Consider the following 13,872-nt stretch of genomic DNA (forward strand, 5'->3'; position numbering starts at 1 on the left):
CCCCTGGTCAAGATCCTCAATCTGGAAGAATGTTTTTGCTGCACCAAGCTTTGTAAATGTAGAAGTTTTGTTTAGATTTACTCTCATTATTCCAAACTCTAGTTCTACTCTACAATAGAAGTTTGAAAATATGGACTGCTCGAGGATTGGGTTGCTTTGGATTTTTGGGATTCTCGGGCAACACTTTTAAAATTCAAATTTAAGGTGGAATAAAGAAGAGGTGTAGAGGTAAATTTTGATAGCTTATTCATTAGCAAATACAATATGCTTTCTGTTTTAAAGTAGTCGCTCGTTGCTGCTGTGCATCTGTATTGCTTACAAATGCACATAAACAAAAGCCCACTAAATTTTCAAAGTTTTGAAAGTTTTTGATAAGTCCAGGTGGTCATGATTTCTGGACTTTCCTGTGCTCCTCTGGATTTTTGAACTTCTACTGTATTTTAATTTCTCCTCCAATTGGGATCCCTCTCACTACGCCCTCAAAAATATTCTGGGACTACTCCCTTTAATGGCAAGGACCTCCTTGGGTAAGGAGACCAAAAGTAAATATAGTTGTCTTTGTGGCCTTATTATAGATAGGAAGGAGGAAAGTTCTTTTCAATATTAGTTCCTGGTTACCTATGCACAAATATGACAAATTCAATCTGGTGAAGGAAGAGAGAATGTATTTGGAGAGTGCATAAAAGCAAGGGAATATTAAAAAATGCCAAGTATCATTGAGATGTCCAGAGAAGGAGGCAGGACTGGGTGGAAAAGTAATTTCAGAAGGAAAGCAGAATTCCAAGTGCTCATCTAGGCAAGTTTTAAAGATATCTAATTAAAATGCAGTGGGCAATGTTCTACTCCAATTACAAGATTATGTAGCATATAGTTTTTTTTAAATTCAGTTTCTCTTGAGAATACCGTGGAATTACTCTTGATTTGTCCAATTTGTGAGCCTTTGGTAGCAGTTGGAATTCTGTTCTCAATCACCAGGACTTGATAACCCAGAGTGAGGAGATTGGCATATGGAAAAGGCTTATTAAAAACATGCAGAAATGCTGGAGGAACTCAGATGGTCTCGCAGTGTCCACAGAAGGATTATTGATGTTTCAGACCTGAGCCCTTCTTCAATGTATAAGCAAAAATCTGTCAGTCATCTTAATTAAAGGCTACAGATAAAGGAAGAAAAATGGGAGAGCAGGAGTCCAGACCTAATAGCCAAAAGGTGTTAATTGGATATGATCAGAGGAAAGTTGAGAATTGATTTTGGCTTTGTGAAGGGAGGCAAAGGGTGAGAGAGAGACCTGCAGATTCACAAGTGAAATATTCCTTCACTTGAAAGGAGTTTTTTGAGCCACAAATGGTGGTGAGGGAGAAGGTGTGTGCGCAAGTGGAACGTCACAGGGAAAGGTGCCAACACGGTGGTTAGTGACGAGGAAGGAGTGGACAAGAGAATCATGGAGTTAGTGGTAGAGAGAGGAGGAGAGGGATATGTGTCTAGTACACAGAAATGCTGGAGGAACTCGGGCAGTTTCACAAAGTCTATTGCAACTGTAATTTGTGTATCTGTTCAGTGTGATGGCAAAATATGGTGGGCACAATATTAGATCGGGATGTAAAAACACCTTGTACATTGAGATGATCTGGTGGCGATAATTCAACTTCTGACTTTTCCAACAGAGCCATAGATTGTTGTGTGGAGTCTGAGTGCCACAGAGGTGCAATCTGTCCCTTCAACTTCCAGAAATCCTACTTTCTGGCTAGATCTGGATGTTTACTTTGACAGATCTTTATATTCACAGATGATGAGTTCATTCTGTCTGAGTAGGGAATATCTGCATGTCCCTTCCGTAATGATGAGCTGCAAAGTCGACTGCTGCTCAGAAAGATAGAAATTTTACCATCCACAGACAGAGCAGTCCATGCACGTCTTTGTGGATTGGTGTTGATCATATTTTTTATTATGCATAAGAGATGGTATAGGTGATTTGTTTCCAATAAATTTATTTTATTTGGAAAATGATTGGAAGTGGTATAGTTATCATTGTGTTTCCATTTTTTGATGGCAGTGCATTTATTTGGACTAGGTTGAAGAGGTTGGAATCAGATAATTCATAAACCATTCCGTTTAATGTTTGGCATATAGTTGGGAGGACATTCCATGTTTTATGATGTATTTTAATGGCAAATAAGGGCAGATGCAATATTTGTACCGTGGAGAGGCTACTGGAATAACTGTCAGGTTGTTCATTGATTACAGCTTAAGGCTCGACACAATTATACCAGCAAAATTTGTGACCAAACTAGAGGATCCGGGACACTATTCATCCCTCCACAACTGGCAACTGGATCCTTGACATCCTCATCGGCAGATCCCAATCATTGTGGATCAGCTCCATCACGATGACCATCAGCACAGGAGCTATAAAGATGCATGTTTAATTCCCTGCTCTATTCCCTCTACAACCTGGCTGCAAAGCCAAGTTCAGCTGCAACTCAGTCTCCAACTTTACCGACAACTGACAGGATGAAGAGTGAGAATCTGGTTGTATGATGCCAGAACAATAATCTTGTCACCAAGAAAGGGGAAGATGAGTGACCACACCCTTGGCTGCATTGAAGGAATGGAGCTTCAAGTTCCTGGGAATCCTTATTTCAGAAGACCTCTCCTGGAGCCAGCACAGTGAGGTAACCATGAAGAAAGCACACTAGTGCTTCTACTTTCTAATGTCTGAGGAGATTTGGCATGTTGTTGAATACTCTTATCAATCCTCTACAGAGTACTATGGAATTGTACTGTCAGGTTGAATCACAGCCTGGTTTGGTAACTTCAATGCCCAAGTACACAGAAGACTGCAGAAAGTAGCAAATATAGCCAGATCCATTACAGCCTCTGACTTCCCATCCTCTGAAGATGTCAATGTGAGGCACTGCCTCAAGGCAGCCAACATCATAAAAGTCTAGTATCACTGGTCACCTCATCACCTCTTCTCACAGCTACCTTTGGGGAGAAAGTACAGAACTTCTCAGTTCAACCTTTCTTTGTTACAGTTATCGTTGATTGTTCCGTCACCACAGAAGAGCTATCTGCACTATTGGAAAATCACTTTATTTTCTTGCATGAGGATGACTGTGAATGTACACAGTAGAGTATCTCATACTTTGCTGATTTATACTAGGTTCTTTTGTATTTATTGTATTTTTGTCATTCAATTTATGTACAGTATTTTTAAATAAAGTCCCTGTTCAATGGCAGCCTTCAGAATTTTGGTGCATATGAATACTGTCAAGTTTATTGTCATCTGATTGTACAAGTACAACCTGATGAAACAGCATTCTCTGGTCCTCATTGCAAAAAATGCAGACATACAGCCAGACATAACACAGAGACAAATAATACATATGCAAGATAAGTTTTATATCTATAAAAATAATTAAATATTATTTTGTACAAATGAGAGTCTCAGGTATTTCGTGTGAGCAGTTTCTTTGGTCATTCAGCATTCTCACTGGGAAGAAGCTGTTTTTCAGCCTGGTGGTGCTGGCTCTCATAGTCCTGGATCTCTTTTCCGATGGGAGGAGCTGAAAGATGCTATGCAGCATGAAAAGGGTCCTCGATGATTTTGTGCATTCTGGTCAGATAATGATCCTGGTAGATCACGTTGAGGGGCTGGGAGAAAGGGAGAGGCAGTCTCCAGTGATCCTATCTGCCATTCTTATGGACCTGTGGATTGACCTCCAATCCATCTCTCTGAAGCAACTGTTTGACAATGTGGTTCATCCAGTCAGGACTATAGAGCTCCTATAGAAGGTTGACATAATGGTGACTGGTAGCCTTGCCCACTTTAGTCTTCTCAGGAAGTGCAGTCGCTGTTGTGCTGTCCTGACTAGTGAGATGTTGAGTGTCCACGATAGGTCACTAGTTACTGGTAAGTGAATTCCAGGAACTTGGTGCTCTCCACTCTCTTCACAACAGAATTGTTGATGTGTAGTGGAGGGTGGTTGTTTCTGAAGTCCACCGTCATCTCCATCTTGTCCATATTGAGACTCGGGTTGTTACTCCCACACTGTTTCATGAGATTTTCCACCTCTTCTCACACCGTTGTTGCTGATACTGTTGTGTCATCTGGAAACTTGTTGACACTGTTGGAGATGGACCTGACAATGCAATCGTAGGTCAGTAGTGTGAACAGGGGCAGGCTGAGCACACAGCCCTGAGGTGCGCCAGTTCTCACCTGACGGTGATCGATGTTCTGCCTCCAACCTTGATGGACTGTGGACTTTCCATTAGATTAGGAAGTCCAGGATCCAGTTACAGGGGTGTTGAGTCCCAGCGAGGTCAGCTTCTCCACCAGCCTCTGGTGAATGATCAATGTATGTCACAAATAAATTCTTGTGAAGAGGTCGCATATTTTGAGCCATGGGGATAAAGAAATTTTCAACGTATGGTACATACAGGAACACTAAATTGTGAGGAAGAAAAAGCCATGAAAGACTTGATTAATAGGTTATGCTCAAATATTCCAATGAACATATCTTGCATATTATTGTTTATTCAATAGCAGTGACACAATTGTGTACTTCACCTTTTTTTGCTCTCTTTAATTATTGAAGTAAAAGAAAAAAATAATCACAGTAAAATGCAAGCCTGTCTAGAATTTTCGTGAAGCAGATTTTGTACTTCTTCGCAGCATACCTGATAGAGAATTATTCTGCTCTTGAAGCTCACTTTTAACCCAAGTGGGTCCCCCAGGAATATACTTGTCTGAAAGCGGACTGCCAGTTGTTTGGTAAGGTCTTGTGCAATGCAGATCTTTTCTTATCTGCCTCTGCTCTTGCTTTTAGAGTTGCTTTGATAGTAGGTTAAGTCCCGCATTCAAATTTGGAGTTAAACTTAATTCTAATCCCATTTTAATTTGTTTTTATTTAATAAGTATACGAAGTATACAAATACTTTAATAAGTATACAAAACTACTCTTTGCAGACGATGCCGCTTTAGTTGCCCATTCAGAGCCAGCTCTTCAGCGCTTGACGTCCTGCTTTGCGGAAACTGCCAAAATGTTTGGCCTGGAAGTCAGCCTGAAGAAAACTGAGGTCCTCCATCAGCCAGCTCCCCACCATGACTACCAGCCCCCCCACATCTCCATCAGGCACACAAAACTCAAAACGGTCAACCAGTTTACCTATCTCGGCTGCACCATTTCATCAGATGCAAGGATCGACAATGAGATAGACAACAGACTCGCCAAGGCAAATAGCGCCTTTGGAAGACTACACAAAAGAGTCTGGAAAAACAACCAACTGAAAAACCTCACAAAGATAAGCGTATACAGAGCCGTTGTCATACCCACACTCCTGTTCGGCTCCGAATCATGGGTCCTCTACCGGCACCACCTACGGCTCCTAGAACGCTTCCACCAGCGTTGTCTCCGCTCCATCCTCAACATCCATTGGAGCGCTTTCATCCCTAACGTCGAAGTACTCGAGATGGCAGAGGTCGACAGCATCGAGTCCACGCTGCTGAAGATCCAGCTGCGCTGGATGGGTCACGTCTCCAGAATGGAGGACCATCGCCTTCCCAAGATCGTGTTCTATGGCGAGCTCTCCACTGGCCACCGTGACAGAGGTGCACCAAAGAAAAGGTACAAGGACTGCCTAAAGAAATCTCTTGGTGCCTGCCACATTGACCACCGCCAGTGGGCTGATAACGCCTCAAACCGTGCATCTTGGCGCCTCACAGTTTGGCGGGCAGCAACCTCCTTTGAAGAAGACCGCAGAGCCCACCTCACTGACAAAAGGCAAAGGAGGAAAAACCCAACACCCAACCCCAACCTACCAATTTTCCCCTGCAACCGCTGCAACCGTGTCTGCCTGTCCCGCATCGGACTTGTCAGCCACAAACGAGCCTGCAGCTGACATGGACATTTACCCCCTCCATAAATCTTCGTCCGTGAAGCCAAGCCAAAGAAGAAGAATACAAAGCTGGGAAACAATGTACAATTAAAACATCTGAATAAAATTAAAAGGACATTAACTTGCACTTGTTCTCCTTTCTTCAGTCCTATTTTTTTCTTCAATGAACCACAATTTAAGTTGACCAGAGGAACCATAGATAGATTTTGTAGTCCATGGAATGGGCAAGTCTCTAGAAGTAAAGTTTACAACAGTGAACACCATGAGAAGTGTATCATTTGTTTCCTCAAATGCATCCAATGTGTAGAAGTCATTCAAAGTTGCAAATTTCTAATCATTTACATGGGAAAGATTGGTGATTCCTGTGGAAATGCCAGCTTTTGAGCAGGAAGTTCAAGCCAAGCTTTCCCCAAGTTTGGGTTTCCACCACTTTTACCACTAGTCTGTTTTTAGTAATAAATAGGGTTCTGCTTTCCAAGGATTAGTTAGCAACTTATTCCACAGGCAAAAATTCCTGATTAGAAGTTTTTCTTTTCATTTCACTTTCTATTTTGTACATTTTTTTTTTAAAAATCCAGACACTGTTAAGATCACTTTATCTGCTCCACTGCCACTTAATTATTTGGGGTGGCTGGGTGTTGGTTGGAAGAGAGACACAGGTGTTGACAAGGAAATTAGAAAGAAAGAGTGTAATAATTGGTGAGAGAAATTTCACAGAAAATTCCTTATTTTCTTCCAACTTTCATTGTATGTTATGGCTCTTTTGCTTACCTTTCTGGGTCATTTGCTTATATTGATGACAGAAAAACGAGTAAACAGCTTCTGTTATAGGATTAGCAGTTGGGAGGAATAAGCAGAGTATCTGGGAGATGTCAATCGGAGAGCATGGGGGAGTTATCAGAGCTCGAGAGGACCATCATATTCTCCCTAACCTGAACATTGTGGCATTATAAATATTTTATTGCACTGGCAAATGCAGAAAAGTGAATGTTTAAAATGGTTAAGCAACAATTTAACGTTAAATATTTAGTAAAACAATAAAAAGGTTTTACATGGGCTTTGAGCTTGTATGTCAAAGATTGTAGATTTTCCAACATTAACTTTAGAAGTGATTTGGATATTGTTATAATCATTACATCTGGAAACAAGCAGGTAGAGAACTTTCTTCTTCCTTAAATTTTTTTTAAATGAAATGTGTTTGGTTTTTTTTCCGACACATGATCATTTCTTTAATCTTTGCACAAATGTGTTTGAATGAAAGATTAAAGTCCTTTCACTTTTCATAGTGTTAAAGCTCAAGTATATTATTCCTTAAGTCATACGGTGATCATGCATGAAGCAGGGTTTCAGCCAATGTCCATGCCAATCAAAATGTCCCACTCACATTTGGGTCCATTTTTGGCCCATATCCCTCTAAACCCATCCTATTTGTGTATCGGTCCATTTTTGCTGAAACATTGCAGTATTAGTCACCAGCCTCTGTGTTTATATATCTATATGTATGGATATATATACACACACACATAAAAATTACCCTCCAGTTCTGTTAGATCTCACTCCTCTCATCTTGAACATATGCCCAAATTACAGGTTCCCCCATTCTGGGCAGAGGATTCTCTGAGTTCACCTCATCTATTTCTCTCACGATTTTGTACACCTCTGCGATCACCCCTCATCCTTCTTTGCTCCAAGGCATAAAGTCCTAGAATGCTCAAATTCTCCCTATAGCTTGGGCCTCCTGACCACATCTGTGTAAATCTTTTTCAGCACCCTCTCTAGCTTGGCAACATCTTTCCCATAGAATGGTGACCAGATTTTAATTTATTCCAATATTAATCACATTAAGGCTGATTTGAGTTTTAATGATCAACTCGGATGCCATGGTGGACATTTATGTTCCAGGTTAATTATCCATTTCAAAAGCTGTCCTCATTTTTATTGCTGTTTATATTTGTACTTCTGATTCTGTGCTGGTATCGGTTTTAAAAGTGAAGTCGAGTATACAGTGTTATTAACAGACTCTGCACACATGAATGTGAATTTTGTGGTCTTTCTTGCTGTGTACGAGATAATCCAGATCTGGCAGAAATTTTTTAAAAAGGCCCAAACAATTCAGCTTTCCACTTCCCTTTATGATGTAGGAGTATTTCTCCAAGAACCACAGTGAAAACCAAGATCTTCACTCCCACCTAACCAATCTAGAATTGCCTTTCCATCACTGGTTACTTTTCAACAACCTTCATCCTGGAAGGGGTGAAAGATGGTCTGGCAACATGTTTTCAAGGTTTGAAACCTACCTGGATTTGAAGTAAACCCCAGAGTATTTGGCATATTTATTATTTTGATTGAGCTACTATTATAATTTGGATAATCATTTAAAACATAATTATCTAAAACTTGCATATGATGTGTGTTCCTGCTAACGCTGCTAACTGTGTGATCTTACAGCATGAGCATTTAGTTGAATTACTGGAAAAAGAAAAAAATTCAGTGCAAAACAAGATAAAGGAAGCATTGGAGGAACAAACAAAACTGCACAAGGTGAAGCTCTTTTTTTAAAGAAAAGAATCTCTAATATTGTTCTTGGGTATAAAGTTGAAACCTGAACATTCTGATGAATTATTTGCAGGATATACTTGAAAAGTGTATGGTTGAAGAAAGGCTACGAAGCACTGAGGCAATGGAAAAAGTAGTACAGGTATCATAATAAGTTTGACTACTAAGTATTGTATGTTAATACTCTTTTTAAAAGAAAGACTCTATTTTCCTTTCTTAAGATGTAGCAATATTGAATTAATCTAAAAGATATGAACATTTCTTTTATAATCATTTGTCATGTTATAAGCCTGAAAGTAAGAGCCTTTTAAGTTAATGCTTTGACTTTGCTCATCACTATTTTGTAGTTAAAATTTTTTTGTTAATAGCAATATAGAATTTTTGTTTAATGTAAAAAAAAATTCTAATAATCAATACTCTAGCTTATTCTATCAACTCTATTGTATTCTACACATAATATGAACTTAATTAAGAATGAATAAGGTTATTTAATTATAAGCAATATTTAGATAATAATTGGAACAAAAAACTTTGTGTTTCAAATACTCAAGTTAAATTTTCCAGCAGCAAGAAAGTTTTTTGACCATGTTCCGGTTTGATTCCTGAATTCACATCAGTTGGGTTTAAAAAAAAGATTGGTTATTGAATTCTACAGATTTTGTAAATGATGAAAGGTTGAGAGTGAAGTGCCACTTTGAGTTGTAGAAAGCAAGGTCCAGCACAAATTGTTCACGGTTATTTACTAATGTATCTGCACATATTTACTTTGCAAGACGGTAAAGGATAATTTGGTATCTTAAAGACAAAATGTCCTTGCCTCTCCCCAAATGGCCAGAATTATAGTGATCCGGGAAAAGTCCAATTCTTTCACCAAGCCGCCTGTCCTAATGCCTCCTTGTAAAACTACCCCTGAAAAGACTTTGTCGCAAATTATTTTGTTGGAAACATTGTACTCAGTCCTAGGTAACAATAATGTTCTGAGCCTGTAGGTGGTGTTAAATAGATTATTACATTTGCAAACTTTACCTGTCATTAACTAAAACATCAGAATAAGGTAAATTATGTACAAACTGATGATTAATCAGAAAAAAATGTTAAGTTTAATTTTGATCCAATGCTACAACATTGATGTCATCTGTTTTCTGTAGTCCTTTGAAGATTTATTCTTCCCTTGAAATTGTAGACCATCTGTGGTTGCCAATGGAAGCCATTTTCTGAACATTGCCACTGTAACAATATTGTAACAAGAAAAATTTGCATTATTGGCAAGGAATGCTGTAATAACAGGGACAACAATATTTCTGAAGCATCTGCTTCCAGCTTTGTAATCCAATTCCTGTTGAAGTTGGCAGAGTTGATCATTTTTCAACAAAACATTTGTTAGTTTCTCTGATCTTTTATTTAGTATATGGCCATGGATTTTTATGTGGTATTATATTTGGTTTAAATATCTTTTGATTTTTTTAAAAATCCCGTTTGAACAATCATCTGTTAACACAGGCAGAAAAGGAAATCATTACCGAGGCTGTTTTGAAAGCTGTGCAAGTGGAGAGGGAAAGGATGGAAAAGATCCAGATGGAGAAAAGAGAACTATGGGAAATTGAGTGTGGCAAGGATAAAGAAAATATGGCACAAGCTCTCCAGGAGGCATTGCAAGAGGAGAGGAACAAAAGCCAGGTGAAGTATGAATAATACAAATTTAAGATCTTTCAAATCTGGATCTGTTTGTACATCATTTGTTCATGGGTTTTTTTCTGGTTGGTGAGATGTAATGAGTGGTGTACCTCAGGGATCAGTGTTGGGCCCTCAGCTATATTTTCTAAATTTGCTGATGGCACAAGTTGGAAAGGAAATTACAGAGGAGACATAAGGAGGACCACAAAGGAGTTCTGGAAGATCAAGAGGATGGGTATTTGGAAATGAGTATAGGGTGGGAAAATTTGCTTTTGTCCATTTTGATGAGAAGAACAAAAAAAAGAAGCATAATCTAAAAGTTGAGTGGTAAGATATGAATTGCAGTGTGATCATGGTGTCCTTGTGCAGGATTGGCAAAAGGTTAAAAATTAAAAATGTGCCAATGCCGGAAATCTGAAATAAAAATAAAATTATGGAAACAATTACCAAGTCATCCAGCATCATTGGTAAATGATTCATTTATTGTTTTTTTCTGATTGAATACTCTTCATTGCAACTGGCCAAGTGAAACAATTTAGTTTTAAGCTGCAGGTAAACTGGGACAGAGCTGTAATGTGTAAAAGGAAGGTCTGATAGTTTGAGGTAGGATTGCTGAAGGGATTCGTATGCTTGTGGAATTATCATTTCATGGAATGAGGGCAAGAAAAAAATGAACAAAGGAAAGGTATGGTTTTGAAATGTAGGTCAAACTATAAAAAGAGTGCTAACATTACAGATGGCAAAAGGCTACTGAAAGTAATTTGGAAACCAAACAATATAATTGGAGGGATAATTGAATGCAAAAGTAATGAGATTATTTAGGCTATTGATGAGACACCACAGTGTTGGTCATCTCATTTGAAGTATTTGTTAAAACACTGGAAGCAGTTCAGAGAATAATAGCCTGCCGCCTAAAATGATTGGGTTGCCTTATGAGGAATGGTTGGATAGAGTAGGTTTGCATTTGCTGAAATTAAGAAAAATGTAAGGGGAGTTAATTGATATCCTCAAGATTTGACAGGGTGGAGAGGCAGTTTCCTCTTGTGCAAGAATTTGATGCCAAGATGTTAGCATGAATTACATAATTCTTTCACTGAGAAATGTTCAAAGTGGTGAAAATACCTTAATAATTATCTGATTCATAATTTAAAGAAGGGATATGGATGAATTTGAAGTTTGTCAATCAGACACACATTCAAGGTGGGCAACATTATTATATTCACCCTTTCAACTTTTATGGTTGAACAATTGTTATCTCTATTCAGATATTCTTCTGCATACATCATCTTCATTTTGGTCTTTTCTATACAATCTCTTCCAATTTATTCTTTTTGAAACATGGTTCTGCTCTACCCTAAGGTACCATTTCTTATACCAATCCTAAAACCTTGCATATGGCAATGACTAGTTTTGTCCCATTAATTCCTTGTTTGTGGTTCATGAGGCAAGGTTTTATCATTGTTAATGTGGATATTCAAAAACAGACAAAATTGTTCCCAGTTCTGTTTCACTAAACCTAGTTAGTGTCTGTCGATTTTAACTGATACTTAATGTAATTTAATTAATTTTTAATTCAAGGCAACAAGATGAATGGCCAGTTACCTAACTAAGGAGTTTCTCAACAAACAAATGAGCCTGCGCTGCCCAAATAAACTCATATGACCAATTAACCTACCAACCCCATAGGTCTTTAGAACATGGAAGGAAATTTGACAACCTGGAGGAAGCTCACACAGTAATGGGGAGAACATACAAATTCTTGCAGCGACAAATTCTAACCCAGGTCGCTAGTACTGTAATAGCATTGCACTAACCATGCTGCCCCATCATTATCAAAAAAAATTAAAAAGCTTGTAGATCTACCTGGAAATGTGATTTTTATTTTTATCTTCAAATAAAACTCCATGCTAGTAATAAGTATCAGGGATACAAGATTTGTATTTTCATTCATCTTGCTTATTAAATGCTGCATGCAGCTGCCTTATGCTCTTTTGTTATTGGGACAAACTTTCTCAGCCTGACATGATTGGGCGAATGATTTGTTTTTTTTTGTTCTAGAATTGGGCCTTGTGTCCACTTGAGCCATTTTGGTTATTTAGTAAGATCATGATGTACTGGGTACTTCAAGCCCACTTTCAACTTATTTCCTATATTTTCTAAAACATAATGGCTGTCATACTTTTGGAAAGATAGTTGCTTTGGATAAAGTGCAGAGATTTTTTCTCCTCAAATCTCCTTCAAAGCTCCTTTTCTGTTTTCATTTCAAATTTCTGGCATTGGAAGGATTCTAAGTGGAGATGGTTAACAAGTGCATTCAGTGAGTGTGGAGGGCTACTGAACACGTAATATTAGATTCAACATGGAGGGCTTTACATCTATAAGGAAAAAGTGGATAGGCTGGGTTTATTCTCACTGCAGATATGAGACTGAGGGGTGACCTTGTATAAGTCTATAAAATTATGAGCATAAGTAGAGTGTATAATCAGTCATTTAAGACTAGAAGGCCTAGGTGTAAGAAGAGAAGAAATTTAAAAGTGATCTGAGAAGCAAGTATTTCAACAGAGAAAGGGGTTGTGATATGGAACAAACCACCAGAGAAAGTAGTGGAGGTAAATACAATGATAGTGTTTAAAAGGCATTTGAACAGGTACCTGGATGAAAAAGGAGTAGAGAAATACAGGCCTAATGATTGCAAACGGAGTAATTGATAGACAGCATGACCGGCATGGATATGTTGGGCTGCAAGGTCTGTTTGTGGCATGTGACTCTATAGGTTTAAGATTTACCAATATGCTTCCAGCATCATTTCTGCATTAGATGTGCATTAAATTATGATACTACCTGACCATCCTCAGATGGTTTATCTATGGCCTTCTACTTCTGACTTTGTAAAGAAAAACAACGTTTGTTGGTTGGACAACGTTTAATTCTATTTGCAACTCCTCAGCAATTGAAGCCATCATTGCATGAAAGTGCTGAGAAGTGGCAAATAAAATTATAACCATCCAATGCCAGGCTTTAATATATCCTACAAACAAAAATTGAACCACCTAACCTTAATGTTCAGTGACATCATTGAATCTCTGCCATCAATATGTAGGAGCTATTATTGACCAAAAATTGAATTGGGTCAGCTTAAAAAAAAATACTTTGGCTATATGAGGTAATCTATAAAAACTGATTCATCTATGACATCCTACCGCAATGGTTACAGTGTTGCCAAGTTTAGCACCTCCACAATGGACTTGACTGGTATTCTGATCATCATTTAGTTGCACATCTCTGGTACATTTTAGTTGCTATATGTACCACCCACAAAATGTATTGCAGTTTTGTGCACCTCCAAAATGATAGCATCCAATACAAAAGAAGTATCAGGTCCAAATGAACCCAACCACCATGTGTTCACCTTTGAGTTGTACATCTTCCTGTGTTGGGAGTTCATTGCTGGGTGGAAAATGCTCTATCCAGCTGCAATATGGGAGTGCTGGCATGAGACGGACTGAATGCAAACATTCTAGAGAAACTCAGCAGTTCATGTAGCATCCATAGGAAGTAAATGGTAACCAATGTTTCAGGCTTGGGCCTTTCTTACCTGATGAAGATTGCTGGACTTTCTAGTTTAACAAAATGGACTGAAGGCATAGTTCATCATCTTCAAGCAGATAGGAATAGACAATAAATGCAGCCTTGCCAGCAATGCTCAGATCCTCAGAAATGAATGAATAAATAAAAATCAAACTGTG

General features: G+C 38.5%; 1 protein-coding gene across 10 annotated transcripts in view; it reads left to right on the forward strand.

Annotated features, from left to right (window-relative positions):
* The window catches only part of LOC138746046 (coiled-coil domain-containing protein 91-like), a 132,832-nt gene that overhangs the window by 100,852 nt on the left and 18,108 nt on the right, over nt 1-13,872 (forward strand). For all 10 annotated transcript variants that reach the window (XM_069903766.1, XM_069903769.1, XM_069903764.1 and 7 more), the window contains 3 exons: nt 8,345-8,437; nt 8,526-8,594; nt 9,953-10,129. In XM_069903766.1, the coding sequence (XP_069759867.1) occupies nt 8,345-8,437; nt 8,526-8,594; nt 9,953-10,129 (339 nt within the window). The remainder of the gene's footprint in view (nt 1-8,344; nt 8,438-8,525; nt 8,595-9,952; nt 10,130-13,872) is intronic.

This window comes from Narcine bancroftii, chromosome 11 (genome assembly GCF_036971445.1).
Source record: "Narcine bancroftii isolate sNarBan1 chromosome 11, sNarBan1.hap1, whole genome shotgun sequence".
NCBI classification, from domain to species: domain Eukaryota; kingdom Metazoa; phylum Chordata; class Chondrichthyes; order Torpediniformes; family Narcinidae; genus Narcine; species Narcine bancroftii.